The 21777-nt window shown below is 40.1% G+C and overlaps 1 protein-coding gene across 6 annotated transcripts in view; it reads left to right on the top strand.

The window, feature by feature from the left end:
• The window catches only part of ZC3H8 (zinc finger CCCH-type containing 8), a 198893-nt gene that overhangs the window by 15937 nt on the left and 161179 nt on the right, over positions 1–21777 (top strand). For 3 of the 6 annotated variants that reach the window (XM_082357884.1, XM_082357883.1, XM_082357880.1), the window contains 5 exons: positions 468–590; positions 991–1104; positions 2106–2213; positions 3098–3146; positions 12411–13013. In XM_082357884.1, coding sequence (XP_082214010.1) covers positions 468–590; positions 991–1104; positions 2106–2213; positions 3098–3127 — 375 coding nt within the window. In that variant the 3' untranslated portion in view covers positions 3128–3146; positions 12411–13013. Of the gene's footprint in view, positions 1–467; positions 591–990; positions 1105–2105; positions 2214–3097; positions 3147–12410; positions 13014–21777 lie in introns of those variants that run through there. The other 3 variants (XM_082357881.1, XM_082357882.1, XM_082357885.1) reach the window with 3 other exon arrangements.

Below are 21777 nucleotides of genomic sequence, written 5' to 3'. Positions count from 1 at the left end.
ATAATTTTGTACGGCCTTCCCTGGTGGCGCAGTGGATAAGAATCTGCCTGCCAATGCAGGGGACACAGGTTTGATCCCTGGTCTGGGAAGATCCCACATGCCATGGAGCAACTAAGCCCATGCGCCACAACTACTGAGCCTGCGCTCTAGAGCCCGTGAGCTGCAACTGCTGAAGCCCGCGTGCCACAACTACTGAAGCCCGTGTGCCACAACTACTGAAGCCCATGTGCCTAGGGCCTGTGCTGCGCAACAAGCGAAGCCACCGCAATGAGAAGCCCGTGCACTGCAATACAGAGTAGCCCCCGCTCGACGCAACTAGAGAAAGCCTGCACGCAGCAACAAAGACCCAATGCAGCCAAAAATAAATAAATAATTAATTAATTTTAAAAACACATTTTTTTGTACAATGGAATAAAATATTTAACTTTTTATTTCTCACATTTAGTTTTTTGTTTTTGTTTTCAAAGGATGGTAAACCTAAAGAGAAGCAGCAGCCTGTGAGAATGAGTCAGGGATTCATCAACCAACATACGGTGCAACGCCAGGGAAAACAAATTTGTAAATATTTTCTTGAAAGGAAATGTATTAAGGTATAAAAAATGTGTAAGCAAAAATATACTAAAATGTAAGATATAGCAAAAATGTACTAAAACCAACTCCTCTTTCCATTAGACACTCCAAAAGCATACCTGTACAATTCTAGAACCGTTTCCTTCTGGGAAAGTTTCAATTAGAAAATTTTACTGAAATATTCTTTTATGTTTAGGAAAGTCGATAATTTTTTTAAAATGCTTTGTGTTAAAAATATTAAGGACTTGACAGATTTTTAAGCAGATATATATATGTGATGTGGTTATGATAGCTCGTTAAGAATTAGACTGTACTGCTTCTAAGACTTTGTTTTCTTCTAGAATCATTAAGTTAAGTAGGAATTGTAATGACTTAACTATGAGGAATAATGGTTTTTCCTTGTTCCTTCTTTTGGCACAGGGAGACCAGTGTAAATTTGATCATGCTGCAGAGATAGAGAAGAAAAAGGAAATGTGTAAGTTTTATGTACAAGGATATTGTACCAGAGGTGAAAACTGTCTATATTTGCATAATATCCTTTATCACAGGTACAGTAACTTTACTTTTCATAAACATTTACATGAATGTAAAATTTTGAGTGAAACCAGTGTTTTAGCCATGGCAAAATTACATTATCCAAGCTCAACTCAGTATTGAAGTGATTAAATTGTACAGAGATTTTTTTTTTTTTCCCCCAAGCAGGAGTCTTTAGAAATTCTCTCAAATGCACATCCTCTCAACCTGGGTAGTGTAACAGGTTCGTGAGATCTATTCAGGTCCCAGAAAAACTTTCTCTGAATTTCTGCTGTGACATCCACTAATTGAATCTATATTCATGTAATTTACTTCATAAAAGAGGCAGGAATTGCACAGTTTGGGAGTACTCGTTTTCTGCACATTCTGTACTGTATAGAGGTTAATTGTCCCTTAATTTGAAGAATAACCCTAACTCTTCAGTGTAAATGGTCTAGACATGTTGTAAAAATACGAACATAAACATTTTAGGGTAATTGGATATTTGATCAACACAAAAGTTGTTTTCCTTCAGTCATTCAATACAAGAAATCGCAAATTCTAACTTGAGAAATTTTTCCTAGAAAACAATTTCGAAGCTGTATAAATTGATCCTATTTTATACAAGCCTAATATATGAAGGATCCAGATTTGTAAGACATATCATTGTCATTGACTTTAATCCCCCCACTGCAAAAGAATGCTTTAAAAATAATCCCATTTCTCAAAGTATTTAAAATACACATCCCTCTCTTATATCAGTGAAATATACCTGTAGTTTATTTTAAGAATGGATATGAAGGAAAAAAGTGTCCTGTGATAGCCAATAAACTTCATAATCATCCTAAAATTAGATTTTTCTTATAACCCAGTTAATAATTTACTGTTTCATATTTTAAATAGAGAATTTGTTTCTACTAGTAGAAAAGAACTTTACGTAGGAAAAATAAAGTTACTAAATTAATAACAAATTATTTTAGTTGGATTACAGTTGTTCTTTTCCTTAACATTTGGGTTAACATGAGTATCCTTGCAAGTTTTACCATACAGGAGCAAAATGTTATCAGGGAGAATATTGCAAGTTTTCACATGATCCACTGACTGCTGAAACACAAGAACTGTTGGCTAAAGTAAGTACAATTTTAATATTTGTTTTTCTTTTTTAAAGAATACATTTGAACTAAGGGTGGAATTTGAAAAGACACTCACAGTTCCTTAAGGAGAGTGCCTCATAGGGTAGCATATGGGTTATATTAGGACTGATAATCTAAGGATTTACTTCAGTTTAGAAAATTCATTTGTATATTTTTCCTTATAGCTTAAAGGAAAATTTATACTTACTGCTGGTGTAAATTGGAATGTTCTTAAAACCTTCAGTGTAGTTAGCAACCTTAGTGGCTAAGTTAACCAAAGGAAAACAAAGCAAATAGGAGAAATAGTACTCCTGTTATACTCTTAGAAGGAAAGTTAAGGATCATTGGTTGATAAATATTTTAGGGTTACATCAAAACATACTTAAGTAGTTATTTCAAAGTTTTCTTCAAATATTCTTTCAGATGTAAGAAAAGATAATTGAAAAATAATAGTCGTTTATGTTCTTTCGTTTCCCATGTGTTAGTTGGAGCTAGTCTCTTCAAAATTAAACTGAAATATAAGTGAAAATAAAAGATTCTTTTAAAACCAAACCATTCCTTCTTGCGGCAGAAGTTCCCTTGACTATATGCAAATATTTGAAAGTCAAAGGTCCTTGTTTCTGGATATTTTTAATTGTGAAATATGAAGTGTTACCCTGGAATTAGAAATTATACCAAATATTTGGTTGTTTATTAGCATGAATGTATGTGGAAAAAATGATAAATATAAAAGTCATTTTCCAGTTCCCCTTACAGTAAATATTATTAGATGATTACTAGGATGAATATTATTGGAATCTTTAGAAAATTACAAGAGTATGATGATGTACCTGAATTTAATGCATACAAATGATTGTGTGATTTTTTTTCCCCCATATTAGGTTTTGAATCCTGAAAAGAAGTCATCATGAAAATAAGAGACATAAAAAGGTAAAATTAATGATTTAACCTTTTTTCCCCCTCTGAAATGTCTCTAGAAATTGGCATGGGGACATAGGCCTTTTTACATTTCTCAAATAGAAGTCTTTTACTCTCCTACCCCACTAAAAACTTATAAAGTATTTGATACATATAAATAGATACATATGTGGACCTCCATGGACCTGCTTCCCTTTCTGGATTTGTCACTGTCTTTTTGTGTTTTTATTCTTCTGTTTTGTTTCTTTGTAAATTTACCAAATCTGTATGATTCACCAAATATTATATTTAGTTTTGCTTGGGTTTGGATATTAAACAGTATCATATTCTATACTTACTGGTGACTTGCTATTTTCACTCAGCATTATGCCTGTAAGATTCATTCATGTATATGCATGCAGCTGTCATTCATTTTTACTCTTGTATAGCATTTATTCTATGAATATGTTACAAATTATTTAGTCATTCTACTATTGACGGACATTGAGGTTATTTTCAACTTTTAAAATATAAACTGTTACTATAAATAACTGTTTTACATGTCTTCTGATGAAAATGTGTGTGAGTTGTCCTGAGTGTACCAAGGAATAGAATTGTTGTATCATCTTAAAACTTAAGATAATACCAATCTTTACTGAAGTACTTATAACAGTTTTTATTGCCATCAACTGTGTAAAAGAATTTCTGTTGCTCCCCACTCACTAATGCTTTATATTGTCGTGACTTTAAATGTTTTGGCCAATTTGGTGGGTGTAAAAATGGTGCCGCATAGCTTTATTTTCATAAAGTTCAGCATTTTTTCTTATACTTACTGGCTTTTGAGCTTCATCTCCGGTGAAGTGCCATTAATGTCTTTTGCCTATGTTTCTATTGGGCTGATTGTCCTTTATAAATTGATTTTTATATATAAATTGTTTGTGACGTATGTGTGACAAGTCTTCTCCCATTTTGTGGGCTGTCTTTTCACTTTTTTAAAGGCGTTTCAGTGAGCAGAATTATTTGTTTTGGCAATCTTTTTCTTTATGGTAGGTTTTGTGTTTTGTGTCTTGCTTAAGAAATCCTTCCCTATCATGAGGCTGTAAAGTACTTAAATTTTTTTTAGGTTTTTGTAGTTTTGCTTTTTACATTTATATTTTAATCCTTTGGAAATTCTATCAGTTAACAGTTGTCACAATAATGGTGTTTAAAACCAACCACAAGACTCTCAGTAGCATATAAAAATACACATTTCTTTTTCCATGCATCTGCAGATTGGCTGGGAATAGGCTGATACAGGCTGCCTCTGGCTGGGTTGGTTATGCTTCATAAAGCAGAACCACTGGGATGATTCTGCTCTACATTTGTCTCACTCTCCTCCTGGGACCAAGGGGCTAGCTGGGGCATGTTTTTCTCATGGCATTGGCAGAAGGACAAGAGGGCAAGGTCCTGTTTGTGTCACATCACGTTTACTTACAACCCATTGACCAAAGTAAGTCACATAGCCAAGCCCAAAGTCAGGGAGTAGGAAAGTATACTCTACTTTCTGTACTTTCCATGTGGGAGGAATTGCTAAATTACATGAAAATTTTTCTGAAGGGACCTTGAGGGAATTATGCTAAGCAGAATAAGTCAGAGAAAGACAAATACCGTTATGATTTCACTTATGTCTAAAAAACAAAACAAATGGACAAATAAAACCAAACCAAAATCATAGATACAGAGAACAGAGAGTGGTGGTTACCAGAGGGGATGGGGATTGGGCAGTGGGTGAAACAGGTGAAGAAAGGGGTCAAGAGGTACAGACTTCCAGCAATAAAATAAATAGGTCATGGGGCTGTAGTGTACGGCATGGTGACTATAGTCAGTAATGTTGTAGAGCATACTTGAAAGTTGCTGAGAGAGTAAATCCTAAAAGTTAAGTATGTATGGTGTTAGGTGGTAACTAGTCTTATTGTAACAGTCATTTCTCAATCTATACAAATACTGAGTTATGTTGTACACCTAAAGCCAATGTAATGTTATATGTCAATAATACCTCAATAAAACAAATTTTTAATGACACGAAAAAGAGGGCAGCTGTGGGTATAGGGAAAAGGGAAGAATTAAGACTAATTGATTTTTTTTTTTTTTAAACAGTGTGCTATAGGGACTTGATTTTCTTTTTTTTCCCCATACGGATAACCAATCTCCCAGAACCATTCAACTGAAAAGACTGCCCTTTCCCCACTGATTTGTAATGCCCCCTCTGGTATATATCGAGTTTCCTTCAAACAGAGGTCTATTTCTGGGGTCTCTGTTCTGTTCCTTTTGTCTTTCGCTCTAGTACTCTGCTGCCTTAATTACTGGAGCTTTGTTGGATTTTGATATAGTTTGATAATTTTTCTAATGTTGTTCTTCAGGAGCACCTTGACTATTTTGGACCCTTTTACTTTGTTAGTTTTTTTAAAAACAGCTTTATTGAGGTATGATTTATATATCACTTGTTTTAAGTGTATAATTCAATATTATCTGGTAAATTTACAGAGTTGCATAGCATCACAAAATCTAGTTTTAGAAGGTTTTTGACACCCCCAAAAGATTCCTTTTACCTATTTGCGGTCACTTCCCAATCCCACTGATGAATTTTCTAGATTTGCCTTTTCTGGGTATTTCATATAAATTTCAACATGTGGTCTTTTTTTGTTTTTGGTTTTGTTTTGTTTTTTTTATTTTTGGCTGAGTTGGGTCTTCTTTGCTGCGCGTGGGCTCTCTATAGTTGCGGTGCGCAGGCTTCTTGTTGCAGTGGCTTCTCCTGTTGCGGAGCATGGTCTCTAGGTGTGTGGGCTTCAGTAGTTGTGGCTCACGGGCCTAGTTGCTCCGTGGCGTGTGGGATCTTCCCGGACCAGGGCTCAAACCTGTGTCCCCTGCCTTGGCAGGTGGATTCTCAACCACTGCGCCACCAGGGAAGCCCCAGCATGTGGTCTTTTGCTTCTGGCTCTTTTCATATAGTATAATGGTTTTGAGATTCATCAGTGCTTTAGCATATATCAGTGATTTTTTAAAAAAATAATTGCTCCATTATTCCATTGTATGGATATATCACTTTTTTTTATCCTTTCACCAATTGATAGATATTTGTGTTATTTCCAATTTTTAGTTATTATGAATAATTCTGCTGTGAGCATTTGTGTGTGAATCTTTGTGTTGTGGACATACTTTTTTTTGGAAAATGAGAATTCTAATACGTTGTCAAAATATGCCTTGGGGATATCACAGAAAATCAATGTTACGAAGCTACCAAATGCATAAATGAATATTCTCTTGAGGAACTTCTCATCTAAGGACTTTTTTCCCTTTTGGTGGTACAATTAGGAACAAGTGGGTTTTGTGGAACTTTTTGGTGCTGGTGGGGTGGCTGTCAATTCAGGGTAGATTTGGACCTGTGTTAATTTGAAGTACTTTTTCATTTCCTCAAGCAGGGATGACTTATTTCTAGGTCATGGGATCAAGAGGTGACTACTTGAGATCACAGAAAACCTTAGGTTACATCAAGGAAGTATTGGTAGGAGGAAGAATCAGGATGAGCTTATTATTAGCTGTGCGGACATACATTTTTATTTATCTTGAGTAGGTTACTACTTTAGTGGAATTTCTGGGTCTGACAGTAAATACATGTTTAACTTTTTAAGAACTGCCACATTGTTTTACAAAGTGGATGCATCATTTTACATTCCAGACAGCAATGTAGGAGGATTTAGTTTCTTCACATCCTCACCAATGCTTGTTATTGTCAGCTGTTTTGATTATAGCTTTTCTGTTAGGGGTGAGCTGGAATCTCATTGTAGTTGTAATCTGCATTTTTCTAATGACTAATGGTGTTGAGCATCTTTTCATGTGCTGTTAGTGGATTCAGATCTTTGCCCATTTTTTAATTGGGTTGTAAGCTTATAATTGAGTTGTAAGAGTTCTTTATATATGTTGGATACAAATCCTTTATCAGATAGATGTATAATTTGCAAATATTTTGCCTCAATCTGTGGCTTTGTCTTTTTGTCCCAATTTGTGCTTGCCTTTTAAAAAGTGTCTATTGAAGCATGAACGTTTTCATTTTGTTGTAGTACACTGTATCAGTTTTTTTTGTCATGGATCATGCTTTTGGTGTTTCATCTAAAAATTCTTTGTCTAATCCAAGGTCACAAGATTCACTTTTATGTTTTCTTCTAAATTTTTTTTAATAGTTTTAGCTCTTATATTTATGTCTGTGATTCATTTTGAGTTAATTTTTGGGAATGGTGTGAGTTAGGATCCAAATTTTTGTTTTGCATATAGATATCCAATTGTTCCAGCAAGCATTTTAAAAAACTACCCTTTCCCCACTGAGTTGCCTTGGCACCTTTGTCAAAAATCAGTTGAACTAAATGTAAGGATTTATTTCTGGGCTCTCAGTTGTGTTCTCTCTTTTTTTTTTTTTTTTAATAATTTTTTTTAAAATTTATTTTTATTTATTTATGGCTGTGTTGGGTCTTCGTTTCTGTGCGAGGGCTTTCTCTAGTTGTGGCAAGCGGGGGCCACTCTTCATCGCAGTGCGCAGGCCTCTCACTATCGTGGTCTCTCTTGTTGCGGAGCACAGGCTCCAGATGCGCAGGCTCAGTAGTTGTGGCTCATGGGCCTAGTTGCTCCACGGCATGTGGGATCTTCCCAGACCAGGGCTCGAACCCGTGTCCCCTGCATTGGCAGGCAGATACTCAACCACTGCGCCACCAGGGAAGCCCTCCCCTACAATTTTAAATAAAAGTAGTGATAGTGCACTTTTGTCCTAGATGTTAAAGGGACTGCTGTTAATACTTCCTCAATTGACTGCAATCTTTGCTGTGATTTTCTGGTAGATGCTCTTTATCAGATTAAGGAAATTCTCTTCAAATTGTAGTTTGATAAAAGTTTTAGAGATTTTTGTTTCTTTGTTTTATAATCGTGAATAGATGTAGATGTTGGATTTTTTGGAATTCTTTTGAGATGAGCACGAGTTTTTCTATTCTGCTGTGACGAATTATATCTATGGATTTAGAAATGTTAAGCTATCCTTGCATTCCTGAGATAAACAAAATTTTCTAATTTAAATTAAAAATTTTTGAATGTTTTGGCATAATCATGATATTCTCTTTTCTTCTTAATATCTGTAGCATCTGAAATTATAGCTGCCTTTTTATTCCTTATATTGATTATTTGTGCCTTTTATTCTTTTTTTTAATAAATTTATTTATTTTATTTATTTACTTTTGGCTGCCTTTGTTTCTTTGTTGCTGTGCGCGGGCTTTCTCTAGTTGTGGCAAGCGGGGGCCACTCTGTGTTGCAGTGTGCGGGCTTCTTATTGCAGTGGCTTCTCATTGCAGTGGCTTCTCTTGTTGCGGAGCATGGGCTCTAGGCACGAGGGCTTCAGTAGTTGTGGCACACGGGCTCAATAGCTGTGGCTCGCAGGCTCTAGAGTGCAGGTTCAGCAGTTGTGGCACACAGGCTTAGTTGCTCCGCAGCATGTGGGATCTTCCTGAACCAGGGCTCAAACCCATGTCCCCTGCATTGGCAGGCAGATTCTTAACCACTGCACCACCAGGGAAGCCCGTTTTATTCTTCTTGATCAACTTCTCTGGAGGTTTAACAGTTCTGTTATCCTTTATAAAGAACCAACTTTGCTTTTGTTAATTCTGTTTTATATTAATCTTCCATTTCATTAATTTCTGTTCTTTATTATAGCATTGATTTTACATTCTTCGAGCTTATTTTGCCCAAAAATTGATTGTTTCCTTTTCTAATACATACATCTAAACCTATAAATTTCTCTCAATGTACTATTTGATTTATATCTTAGAAGTTTGTTTCATTAAATATTTTTTATCAAGGTAGTATATTTAGATAGTTTTAAAAGTCATGTAGTTTTACAAGGATTATCATGGAAAAAGAGCAAAATGGTAGTCTTTCATTTCATGATTATTTCTGTAGATGCTGAAAAGACTTCCTCCAAAATTCAATGCTTGTTTCTTATTTGAAAATAAATACTTGAGAAGATAGGACTGGATGGATGCTTTTTTTTTCTAAATTGTGGTAAAATACACATAACATATTTACCATCATAACCATTTTTAAGTGTACGATTCACTGGTATTTGAGTACAGGCATATTGTTGTGCAACCATCGCCATCATGCATCTTGCAAAACTGAAACTTCATACCCATTGAAGAAGAACTCCCCATTTCACCCTTCCCCAGGTCCTTGGCAATCACCATTTTACTTTCTGTCTTTATGATTTTTGACTACTCAAGGTACCTCTTGTAAGTGGAATCATACAGTATTTATCTTTTCGTGACTGACTTATTTCACTTAATGTGTATCTTCAAGGTTCATCCATGTTGTAGCATATTTCAGAATTCCAATCCTTTTTTAAGGCTGAATAATATTCCATTGTATTGGGACTTCCCTGGCGATCCCGTGGTTAAGACTCTGCACTCCCAACGCAGGGGGTGCGGGTTCGATTCCTGGTCGGGGAACTGAGATCCCACATGCTGCATGGCGCAGCCAAAAAATTAAAAAAAAAAAAAATTCCATTGTATGTATCTACCACATTTTGCTTAACCACCCATCTGTCAATGGTTACTTGGGTTGCTTCCATTTTTTAACTATTGTGAATAATGCTGCTGTGACCATGGATGTGCAGATATCTTTTTGAAACCTTGCTTTCAATTCTGAGTATATACCCAGAAGCGAAATTGCTGGATCCGTTAGAATAGAATAGAATAGAATGTGATAATTCTATTTTGAATTTTTTGAGGAACCGCCATACTGTTTCCCAAGAGGCTGTACCATTTTTACATTTCCACCAACAGTACACAGGGTTCCAATTTCTCCCATTCTCATCAACACTTGTTATTTTCAGTTGTTTTGATAGTAGCCTACCTAATGGGTATAAAAGGTGATTATCTCATTGTAGTTTTGATTTGCATTTCCCTAATTAGTGATGTTGAACACCTTTTCATGAATATTCTTTTACATGAAAGAATAACTCAGGGACAGGGACTTCCCTGGTGGTACAGTGGTTTGGAATCCACCTGCCAGTGCAGAGGACACGGGTTTGATCCCTGGTCTGGGAAGATCCCACATGCCGTGGAGCAACTAAGCCCGTGCGCCACAACTACTGAGCCTGTGCTCTAGAGCCCACGAGCCACAACTACTGAGCCCTCACACCTGGAGCCAGTGCTCTGCAACAAGAGAAACCACTGGAATGAGAAGCCCGCACACCACAGTGAAGAGTGGCCCCCGCTCAACAGAACTAGAGAAAGCCCGCGTGCAGCAACGAAGACCCAACACAACCAAAAAAAGAAAAAAGAAAAAAAAAAAACTGAGGGGCAAACTGGTTTTTTCAGATGTGGATGTTTGGCAGGTAGATTTTCACAAATGAATGGAGTGACCCTGTCTTTTCAAGAAAAACAACTGGAAGTATATGTTATTGATGATAAAGTTCTGGCTTTTGAGCAAAAATTACAGTTTAGCAACATTTGATCTGCCTCTGTGAGCTTGAAAGCTTTCCTGTACTTAAAGACTTTTTGGTAAGATTGATTGGTGATGATATTAAAGAATGTGATTCTTAAAATGGTATAGAATGAAGCATTCGAAAGATCTGCATAAATTAGTAAGGTAATATTTTCCAAATAAATAATGCATGATATTATAAAATATGCTTGTGTAAAATATACATCCAACCTACAATGTATATTAATAGATTTTAATGTAACAGTACAGAAAATTTCTTGATGTGGTTTCAGATTCCACATTGCAGCCAGAGATTTATTTGCATTTGCTTTTTTTTTTTTTTTTTTTTTTTTAAAGATGAGTGTGTCCTTTTTTTTATTTATTTATGTATTTATTTATATTTTTGGCTGTGTTGGGTCTTCATTTCTGTGCGAGGGCTTTCTCTAGTTGCGGCAAGCGGGGGCCACTCTTCATCGCGGTGCGGAGGCCTCATTATCGCGGCCTCTCTTGCTGCGGAGCACAGGCTCCAGACGCGCAGGCTCAGTAATTGTGGCTCACGGACCTAGTTGCTCCGCGGCATGTGGGATCTTCCCAGACCAGGGCTCGAACCCATGTCCCCTGCATCGGCAGGCAGATTCTCAACCACTGCACCACCAGGGAAGCCCTGCATTTGCTTTTAATATTCATTTGCCCATCATTTTATTTTTAGCTTTTCTGAGTCAGTTTTAGGTTTGTTTCTTTAATAGTGCATATAGTTGGGTTTTGCTCTGTGAGCCAAACCAGAAATCCATTTTTTTCTTTTGGTAAGTGAATTAATCCATTCACGTTTATTGAAATGACGGAATGTTTGATTTATAGTTACTATGTATATTATGTGTATTATGTTATCTCTGTGATGGTTTTTCTTTTTTTTGCTCTTTGTTTTACTTTCTTCATCTAATTTTTATTCTTTTTCTTTTTCCACTTTTGTCCAATTACCCTTGTTAAGTTTCCATTCAAATCTGGTCTGTATTATAGTCTTCATTTTTGATGTGATTACTATTTCTTCTGTCATTTCTGGGGTCAGTCAACTCTTGTTTCATTACTTCCTTTTTTTTTTTTTTTAATCTTTATTGGAGTATAATTGCTTTACAATGGTGTGTTAGTTTCTGCTTTATAACAAAGTGAATCAGCTATACATATACATATATCCCCATATCTCCTCCCTCTTGTGTCTCCCTCCCATCCTCCCTATCCTGCCCCTCTAGGTGGTCACAAAGCACGGAACAGATCTCCCTGTGCCATGCAGCTGCTTCGCACTAGCTAGCTATTTTACATTTGGTAGTGTATATATGTCCATGCCAGTCTCTCACTTTGTCCCAGCTTACCCTTCCCCCTCCCCATGTTCTCAAGTCCATTCTCTATGTATGTCTGTGTCTTTATTCCTGTCCTGCCCCTAGGTTCTTCAGAACCTTTTTTTTTTTTTTTTTTTAGATTCCATATATATGTGTTAGCATACGGTATTTGTTTTTCTCTTTCTGACTTCCACAGACCCTAGGTCCATCCACCTCACTACAAATAACTCAATTTCGTTCTTTTTTTATGGCTACTTCCATTTTTTTTGTTCAGTTTTGGACTTAGTTTTTGAATTTCAATTCAAGTTGTTGTTGTTTTTTTTTCATATACCTAAATTGGGATATTTAATTCAGTTTGGATTTTTGTGTTAGTTTTCTTCTGTGCATGTTTTTTTTGGTGGAGTCGGTAGCTAAGTTGGTAATTTTTACCAGCTCATGTGTTTTTGTTTTCTCTTTTCTTCTGTAGCTTTGTATGGATGAAGAGTGCTTGTGTCTGCCTGTTCAAGACTATTCAAGACTTGATTTGGAGTGGTTTACGAGATTCCTCATTTAAAGCGCCCTCTTGTGTCATTACAGTAATGTGCAACTCTTCAGTGGGTGGCGCCGAGGGACAGAATGTAGTGTCTAAGTGAAGGGTTGGTCTTCACCAAGATGGTTCCAGCCATTGAAACATATGTGAAACATATGGGAGGAGCATATGTGACAGAGATGCTGGCTGGTGGGTAAATGTTGTGGTAGTAGATTGCAGAAGTCTCTTCTGATTGATTGCGTTTTCTCAATAAAATAGGAGAAAGGTTAGGCTGAGTGAGGATGGAAGAGAGAAAACTACTAGGTTCCACTAGGAAGACATTGGGATAATAGACAATGAATATACAGCTAGATCTTTTCATGTCATTAAATACATTCACAACATATTTTTATTGTTTGCTCACAGTTCTGTTTTATGGCTTAAATTATGGTTCTGTGATTTTTTAAAACCAGTTTCCTATTGTTGAACAAAAAAGTTGTTTCTGATTTCTTACTGTTATAAATAAAATGGAACAGTGTCTCTTGCTATACCATTCCTAAACCTGGAGTTCTTAAGTTTTGTTTTTTTTTTAAATTTTATTTATTTATGGCTGTGTTGGGTCTTCGTTTCCGTGCGAGGGCCCTCTCCAGCCGTGGCAAGCGGGAGCCACTCTTCACCGCGGTGCGCGGGCCTCCCACCATCGCGGCCTCTCTTGTTGCGGAGCACAGGCTCCAGACGCGCAGGCTCAGCAATTGTGGCTCACGGGCCCAGTTGCTCCGCGGCACGCGGGATCCTCCCAGACCAGGGCTCGAACCCATGTCCCGTGCATTGGCAGGCAGACTCTCAACCACTGCGCCACCAGGGAAGCCTGAGTTCTTAAGTTTTTTGTTGTTAAAATATAAGAATGGTTATCTTTCTCATTGGTTCATAAACTATAGTCAGATTATACACTTGTAGAACATAAATTTTAGGAGTGTGGTGATATCTTTAATATACTATTCCAATACAAAATTTTCCAAGCATGAATAATAAGATTCTAAATATGTACTTTTATATAGTGGTACTGATTATTATTAGAAAAATGAAATTGAAACTATTATCATAATATTGTTTTATTGCTGGGAAAAATAATAGCATCACTAACTTGCTGTATACATTAGAGTCCACCAAAGTTAGTGATGCTTCTTAGCAAAGTCTTGTCTGAAAATATGAGTCAGAATTATTTTGGTTGTAACCTAATCCCACAAAAGCAAGAAAGGGAATTGCTTATACTCAAGCAAAGGTATATCAGACAAGACCTGGGAAAGGAAGAAACAACGATGGATCCTGGGCCCTTAGCATCAGGAGTGTATGAGCTGAGAGTGAGTCATCTCTCAGCGCCCATTGCAGTCTTCCACGTTCACTCCATGGCTGTGATAGGAAGGAGGGAAAGGTAATGCACTAGAATCGTCCGGAGGAAGTCATAGGGGAGAGGGGCTGAGTTGATGCTTTGAGAGGGTTCATTACAAGAAGCTTCAATAATTTAATGAAATTGTGCATGGGAGTGGTTATACTACCTGTAGAATTGATACTTCATGTCTTCTTTGAAGATCACATACAGTTTAAAGGAATTCAAGATCTTGTCATAGGGCACAATTGTAGAAGGTACATTTTATGGCCAACCTGTACATAAGCTAACATTGGCTGACATAAAGTTTATGTATAAGAAAAAAGTAATTCTTACATTCCAAGAGGCAGTACCCATCTCACCTGTAAACTTAAAAGACCAAGCAGAGATTTGAGGGAGTGAGAATCAGAGAAGTTTAAATAGCTACAACTATCATTATTTTGAAGAGGCAAACATCGCTGTGTCAGTGAAATCTCTTAACTTGTGTTAAATCAAGTTGAGGGAGAGACGTTTTCCCTCAGATGTGCCCTGTGCACCTAAAGCAGCCATCAGGCTGTGGGTCTCTAGTCTGTGGGTTATTACAGCCCTTTCCAACTGGACTCCAGCCTCCAATTTCCACTTTCTTCTCTACAGTTCTCTAAAGAGAGCTTTTCCTTAGAGCAGATTTCCCAATGTCCTGCTTCAGTCATGCCTCCACTGTGTTGTACCTTGAATCAGGATCTGTTTGTCTGCCTGGTTGTAAGTGCTCTGAAGTCTGGCCATCTCGGCCGTACGAGGCTTTAGTGCCCATTGGCCTCTGCTCCTCTCTGCTCCCTTGGGTTTCCTCTTGTGAAGTAAATCTCACTGACCCTTGATGCAGCTCCAAGCAAGTATGAGTATAATAATACCATAGTTAAAAAAAATCTGAACCAGAGGAAATATAAGCAAGAAAGTTGTAATGGGGAAAGCTGTACATGGATTTACGTGTCATCTGGTCGGCATGGTTCTCATGGCTGTATTAAATTTATCTCTGATCTTTTTTTTAAATTCTTTTGGCTGCACTGCGTGGCATGCAAGATCTTAGTTCCCCGACCGCGGATTGAACCCATGCTCCCTGCAGTGGGGGCATGGAGTCTTAACCACTGGACCACCAGGGAAGCCCTATCTCTGATCTTTTTTGGAGCCAAAACAAAAAGGATGAAGTGGTTATCTATTTACCTCTCATTTTCAGAAAAGAGGGAGGGTGCAAAGCCTAACTCTTCTAATAATACTTTCATAAAAACGGTTCTTACGTAGGTCTTCATTATGGAAATCACTGAGTAGAATGGAGAGAATTCTTATTTCTAAGATTCTTTGTGACAGGTTTCATATAACTTTTTTACGGTCAGTTACTGAAAGCCACGTGACAGCAAAACTCAATTTTTGTCATTTGGTAAGAGAATATAAGTCAAGTATGTAGTCTTCCAGTGTGTTAACTTGATCTAGTTGTAGACGTCAGGAATTCAGGCGCAGAGGTATTGAATGACCTGCTCCCTGTCTTAATAGGATTCCTGACTTCCAGCACAGGTACCTCAGTTCACTGACTAGTTTTAATAAACATAACCATTGAGAGGTTAAAAAAATATTGATGCCTGAGGCCCACTCCCAGAAATTGTGATTTTGGGGAGTTTGGGGGGAAGCCTGGGATGTGGACATGAGATTTTTCAGTAGTTCCCAGATGATTCTACATACGGCTGTTGAAAACCACTGGTCTCAACAACGAATGGAAGTGCCATTCTTCTTGCCAGTAATTGGTTTAAGCTTGAAATACGAATTCATGTCCTCTGGTGTGCTGGAAAAGCTAACATCTCTTGAGATGGACAGGAAGAGGTTAGACGTTGCCATGTCTAAATAGACTCCCAGAACTGATGCAGCTGTCTTAGGGACCTCAAGGGGAGCCAGCTAAGCAGCTGAAGATGACAGAGAAAAGAGATGGGAAGAAGCTGGGTCCGTGAGAACAGCTGAACCATGGAATTCACCACTCTTAGGAGATAGCCAACCTTCAGATCTCATGTTATGCCACATGAAATCATATATTCTCCTTACTCTTTAAACCATTTTGATTTGGGCTTTATGTTACTTGCAGCCAAAGGCAGGCTAATACATGTGAGCCAAGAATAAGCTACTTTTGTACATCCAAAGGCCATGGGTCCCCACTCACTGCCCTCTTCACCGGAGGCTGTATTCACCTTCTGGGCTCCTGCAGGCAGCACACAGTAAGAAACGAGTGTATTTATTTTTGTGGTCGACATCTCTGAAATTGGGACGTACTTTACAGTTGATAGAATATCACATTTTCATTGGCAGGTTATTTTTTCTTATTGGTACATTAAAAATGGTGGCTCTTATTAAGCTACTGACATTTAGATTTGGTTGAATGTAATTTTTAAATGAAATTATATATATAGGCAAAAATTTACTGTGAAATAAAATTTGTTATGGGATTTATTTTGGATTAATGAATTATGAAAACATAAAAAGGTTTTTAATGAAAACGAGTGATTCCCGGTATCCTCCCTTTTTCCCACCCCCTTTGTGGGAGGTAGAATTCTAAGACGGCTCCCAAGATTCCTCGTCCCCAGTGAACACGGCCTGTATAACCTGCTCCCTTTGAGTGTGAGCATTACTGTGAGTAGGATGGACTTCACTCCCATGGTTAACTTACATTATATGCCAAAGATGAAGTGGTTTTTACCTTTGGTGTAACTAAGATCTCAAATCAGTTGATTCTGAGTTAATCAAAAGGGAGATGATCCCAGGTGGACCCTAACTAATCAGATGAATCCTTAAAAGAGACTGGGCTTTTCCTGAAGTCGAAGATGAGAAGTGTCAGATTCCCCTACTAGCCTTGAAGTAAGCTGCCGTGTTTCGAGAGGGCCGTGTATCCAGAATGACAGGGAAGAAACGGGAGCTTCGGTCTAAAAACCACAAATTACTGAATCCTGCCAACAGCTTTAAGAACTTGGAAGAGGTGCTACAGGCTTGTTTTGTATGTTCCTACCTCGGCCCTCGAATGGGCCATTTCTCTAAGGAGGCCAGATTCCTTTTAATTGAGAAGACAGTCCCCAACTTAAAATGGTTCCACTTAGTGATTTTCACACACGATGGTGTGAAAGCGGTATGCATTCAGTAGAAACCATGGTTGGGTTTTTGAGTTACGATCTTTTCCCTGGGCTAGTGGTATGTGGTGGGTCGCTCTCTCATGATGGTGGGCAGCCCTGCAATCATGAGAGTAAACAACCAAGAACTTAACGACCATTCTGTACCCAGACAACCTCCTGTTTTTCACTTTAAGTACAGTATTCAGTACATTACATGAGCTAGTCAACACTTGATTATAAATTAGGCTTTATGTTAGATGATTTTGCCCAACTAACTATAGGCTAATGTAAATGTTCTGAGACATTTCAGGTAAACTAGGCTAAGCTATGATGTTCAGTAGGTTAGGTGTATTAAATGCATTTTCAGCTTATGATATTTTCAACTTAGAGTGGGTTTATTGAGACGGAACCCCATCGTAAGTTGAGGAAAATCTGTAGTAGTTACAATCCAAGATCTGGATGCTGTATGTGCTTATTGCTTTTGAGTCTGGTCAGCTGAAGACAGGCCCTGAGAATGTCGTGTGAACTGTCATACAAATCAAAGACAATTTAGGGAGGAGTGGATTCGGCTTTTGAGGAGCTCCCCATCTCTTCTGCCTGGTCTGGGGACTATGGGTACTGGTTTTCAGTTGTCATTTTGGGGCTCTTGATTTTCAGGGTTGCTGTGGAGCTGGGGAGAGGAGAATGAGATTAGGGCAAGTCATTGTCACGAGGCATTTTACCCAGATGCAGCTGTTTTTCTTGAGTAAATTCTCTTTGAATTGTTGTAAGGCTTTAATTTCCAGAATTCTGAAAAAGTTGATTTTCACTGTTTTTGCCAGTGTTCTCTCATGCCTTTTATGGAGTAGTAGGTTTCAGAGATTCTTACTCTGTCATTCCAGAAGTGGTAACAACAGTTCACTTTTAAGTATTTGACTTTTTTTTTTTTTCATGCCTGTACTTTAGAAATATTTATCTTTGATATGAAGACTGAATGTGTGCCATTTTCGTAGTCCTTTTATTTCAGAATCCCCCTTTCCTGCCTAGCGGTCCAGGAACTCATCTTCCTGGCAGGATGCTCTTCATTCCTGAGTATTTAGGGCCTTCGCTCCTGCTCCAAATGTTTAAACTGCCTTTTTCAGGGGTTCCACAGAAGTGGCTTTATTTACCGTTCACATAAGTCTTAAATAAATACGAGTTTTGTATCCCAGCTGTATCCTGCGCAAAAATATTTCCAATTTATTTGCCTGGATGTGTTGCTTGGCAGGTAAGTTTGTTACATAATAATATAAACTGGACTTTAATCTTGGACTTCCTGAACAGATTTGTGATTCAGCCCATATCTGCTGACACACGAGCTCTTTCAGCCTTCTGTGTGCCTGAGAACTGCAAGCCAACTTCAACTTCCTCGTGGAGCTGAGCTCAGTTAGGTGAACCCGGAATCAACAGAAATGCTCCTTATTTCAGCCAGAGGCACATAAAACAGTCATTTCAGTCCATGAAGAAGGAAAACCTGGTCCCGGTGAATTCCTGATTGTCTCGGGGGCTGAATGGCTGTCCTTGTGCAGCTGTGAAGGGTTCTGTGTTCTTCCCAGGCTGGGGAGGTGATGCGAGCCGCCCCTCAGGAAACAGAAGCCGCCCAGCCTCCCGCAAGACCGCCAGCAGCTCTGCAGGGCTGTGCTCTTGGGGATGCACCTTCCAGCTAGATCTGCACCAGAAAAAAGAAGGGGGAAAATGACCTTGACTTTTGAATGGGATGTGCAGGCCCCTTCAGCTGGGGGGCCAGAAGGCAAGAGGGGAAGGAGGAACAGATGGGGAGACACTGCTCCTGCCCTCAGCCTTTGTTCTGTCAAATTTCAGCAAGATACCGTGGCTGAGGTGCTGGAGCTGCATGAAGGACCATGGAACCGGCCTTCTGGGCCCACCCACGAATTAGCGAGGGTCTGTTCAGAACCGTCCAGGTCAAATTGCAGGAGTGGGAAATGGGGGTTCAGGCCAGCACTTGTGTCCATGGCCTCAGGCCCTCACTGGCCTTTCCTCTTTCCTCTGAGGCCTCACCCACATTTTCCCCGTGTCGGGGGCAGCTTTAGCGAACTTAAGGCAAGGGCATCCCTCGCCCTCCACCCTCCATTGGGCTCTGCAGCCCTCACACCCGTTAAATTGCCCTCCCTGATATTCTGGAACTGTTACAAGGGATGTGCAGTGTCTCTGTCTTGTTGAAGGCTGTATTCCCTGCAAGGATCAGGCACATAAAAGGCCCTCACTCACTAGTCATTAATCATTAAAATACTAATTTCCCCCAACCATAGGAAGAAGGGTGGCCCTTTACGTGAAAAGAATGAAAGTGATTTCTTAAAATGTTTAAGACTTGAAGTGGTAGAGGCCAAACCATGAAACAACGCCGATGGGGATGATGGGTCCTGCTCAAGTAGTTCCCCAGACAGGCAGAAAGGAAGGAGGGTGGCTGACAGCAGGGTTCCCCTGTGTGTCAGCCCGGCGCGCATACCTCCCTCTGTGTGACGTTCGCATGTGCGTGTGCACGGGTGAGGGGCCCTCCGGGCTTGGCACGGTTCCTTCTCATTTCCACACTTGAGCCTCTTAACTAGTACCAGTCGCCAGCTACCTAGCACGCGCCTCCCAGCTGGTCACCGCCTACCAGTGTGTGCGGATCTGGGGAGCAGAGGATCCCTGGTTGCTCACGTTGGAGGTTGGTGCCCATCAGTCAGAGACCACCCGGCACCCCCTTAGGGTCCACAAAGCAGGTTTATAACTTGCTGCATCAAGGCAGAGACTGCATTTCTGGGGACTGGGGGCAGCTCAACAGGAGGGAGTTAGGGAAAGATAAACACAGTTTTTGAGTCAGTCCTGGGATGGCCTTGGCGGGAGTGGGGCAGAATTTGTCAGGTACAGAGTTGCTGGAAGAGCCGGTGGTCTTGTCCCTGCTAGTGAGCAGGTGCTAGGAGTTTACACTTAAGAGTTTGCGATGCTCATGCTCTGAATGGGTGCAGTTTCTGGGTGGTGTGAGTCCCAGAGCAGCCTGTTCTGAAAAGCTGTGGCTTCTGTTTCAATTTTCGGTTTCCCCCTAAGGCTGGCTGGCAGCCGAGCAGTTTTTCGCTCTTATCAAAGTGTGGCAAGTAAGAGATGGAGGGATGCTGGGAAATGACCTTCCTGTCCAGCAGGGGGAGGGAGTTGCGTGCATGATGCCCGAGGACACGGCAGGGCGGTTTCTCAGATTCAGGGAAGGCCCTGACTCTGAAGGAACTTCTGCGGAATTCCTGTCTTTTTTTTATTTTTATAAATTTATTTATTTTATATATATTTTTTTAATTTTTGGCTGTGTTGGGTCTTTGTTGCTGTGTGTGGGCTTTCTCTATTTCCGGCAAGCGGGGGCTACTCTTTTTTTTGGGGGGGTGTATACTATTTTCTTAACATTTAAATTTCACCAAGAGTTCAAGCATATGCTAGCCATTTGTTCAGATTTTTGAAATGAAGACAAAACGGGCAAACAGCTTTGAGGGTGCGATGTGTTTAACACTGCACAATATATTCACCAACTAGACAATCGAAGGGGTGGGATAACTGTACACTTAGGAGCACCAAGTATAGGAACAAGCCCCAGAATTGGAGGAAAAACCCGCCATTCAGGACTGCACAGAGGTCCTTGGTTGCCGATAGAATCTCCCCTTGACTTCAGACTTGAGACAAACCGAGGGAGTCTGACAGTATACAAAAACCACTGCCTTCAGTAACAGGATGGACTGGCCAGAGCCAATTCAGATTGTGGGGGCCAGTCTGAAGCGAGCAGGGTTGGCTGGAGGCTGGAAATGCTGCAGCTGAAGTCCAGTCCAGCATCGGCAGATGAGAGCAGCCATGTTCTAAAAAATCGCTGATTTCTACACAAGTCGGGGCGGGGATGCTGCTCTTCGTTGCGGTGCGCGGGCTTCTCATTGTGGTGGCTCCTCTTGTTGCGGAGCACGGGCTCTAGGCGCGCGGGCTTCAGTAGTTGTGGCGCACAGGCTCAGTAGTTGTGGCTTGTGGGCTCTAGAGCGCAGGCTCAGTTGTTGTGGCGCACAGGCTTAGTTGCTCTGCGGCATGTGGGATCTTCCCGGACCAGGCATCGAACCCGTGTCCCCTGCATTGGCAGGTGGATTCTCAACCACTGCGCCACCAGGAAGTCCCCTGTCCATTTCTTTTGACTCAATTTTTTTTTTATTTTGGCCGCGCCCCACCACATGGGAGATCTTAGTTCCCCCACCAGGGATGGAACCAGTGCTCTCTGCAGTGGAAGTGCAGAGTCCTGACCACTGGACCGGCAGGGAAGTCCCTCGACTCACTTTTGATCTAGCTTATAAACTGTGTTCCCCTTCTGTGTGTGTCAGAGGAAAAGGAAATGCAGGCCTTGCATTCCGGTTTTTAGGGCAGAACCTGACTTTATCTGGTACTTCACTTGCTCCACGATGTCCCCTGCTGTGAACGACAGCAGTTTCATTCACTGTAGACCATGGGGGAGGGGACTTCTGAGGCTGCACTGCGGTGGTGGGTGGAGGGGGGAGAGCCGCATCTCCTGCTGCTGCAGGAATCTTGCTGGAGAGGTGGTAAGGCTGCAGGAGACCCAGGGTAGGGGCTGTGGGGAGGGGAGGAGCGCTGCGAGAGGAAGCTTTTGATCCTGCAGACCCTGAGGGGAGAATAGTTTTGATTTCGTGTCCAGTCTTCTAGGCTCATAATCCAGGGTTGGGATTAAGAGTCCAAATTCCTTCCTTATCCCTGGACTCAGTGAACCTCTTTATGAAATATGCTGATTGAGCCCCTTGTTTCAGCTCTTACTGCTGAAATAAGTAGA

Source organism: Balaenoptera borealis (genome assembly GCF_965194805.1).
Source record: "Balaenoptera borealis genome assembly, chromosome: 15".
Taxonomy (NCBI): Eukaryota; Metazoa; Chordata; class Mammalia; order Artiodactyla; family Balaenopteridae; genus Balaenoptera; species Balaenoptera borealis.
The sequence above is the reverse complement of the archived record's forward strand: the minus strand, read 5'-3'. Positions and strand labels throughout refer to the sequence as shown.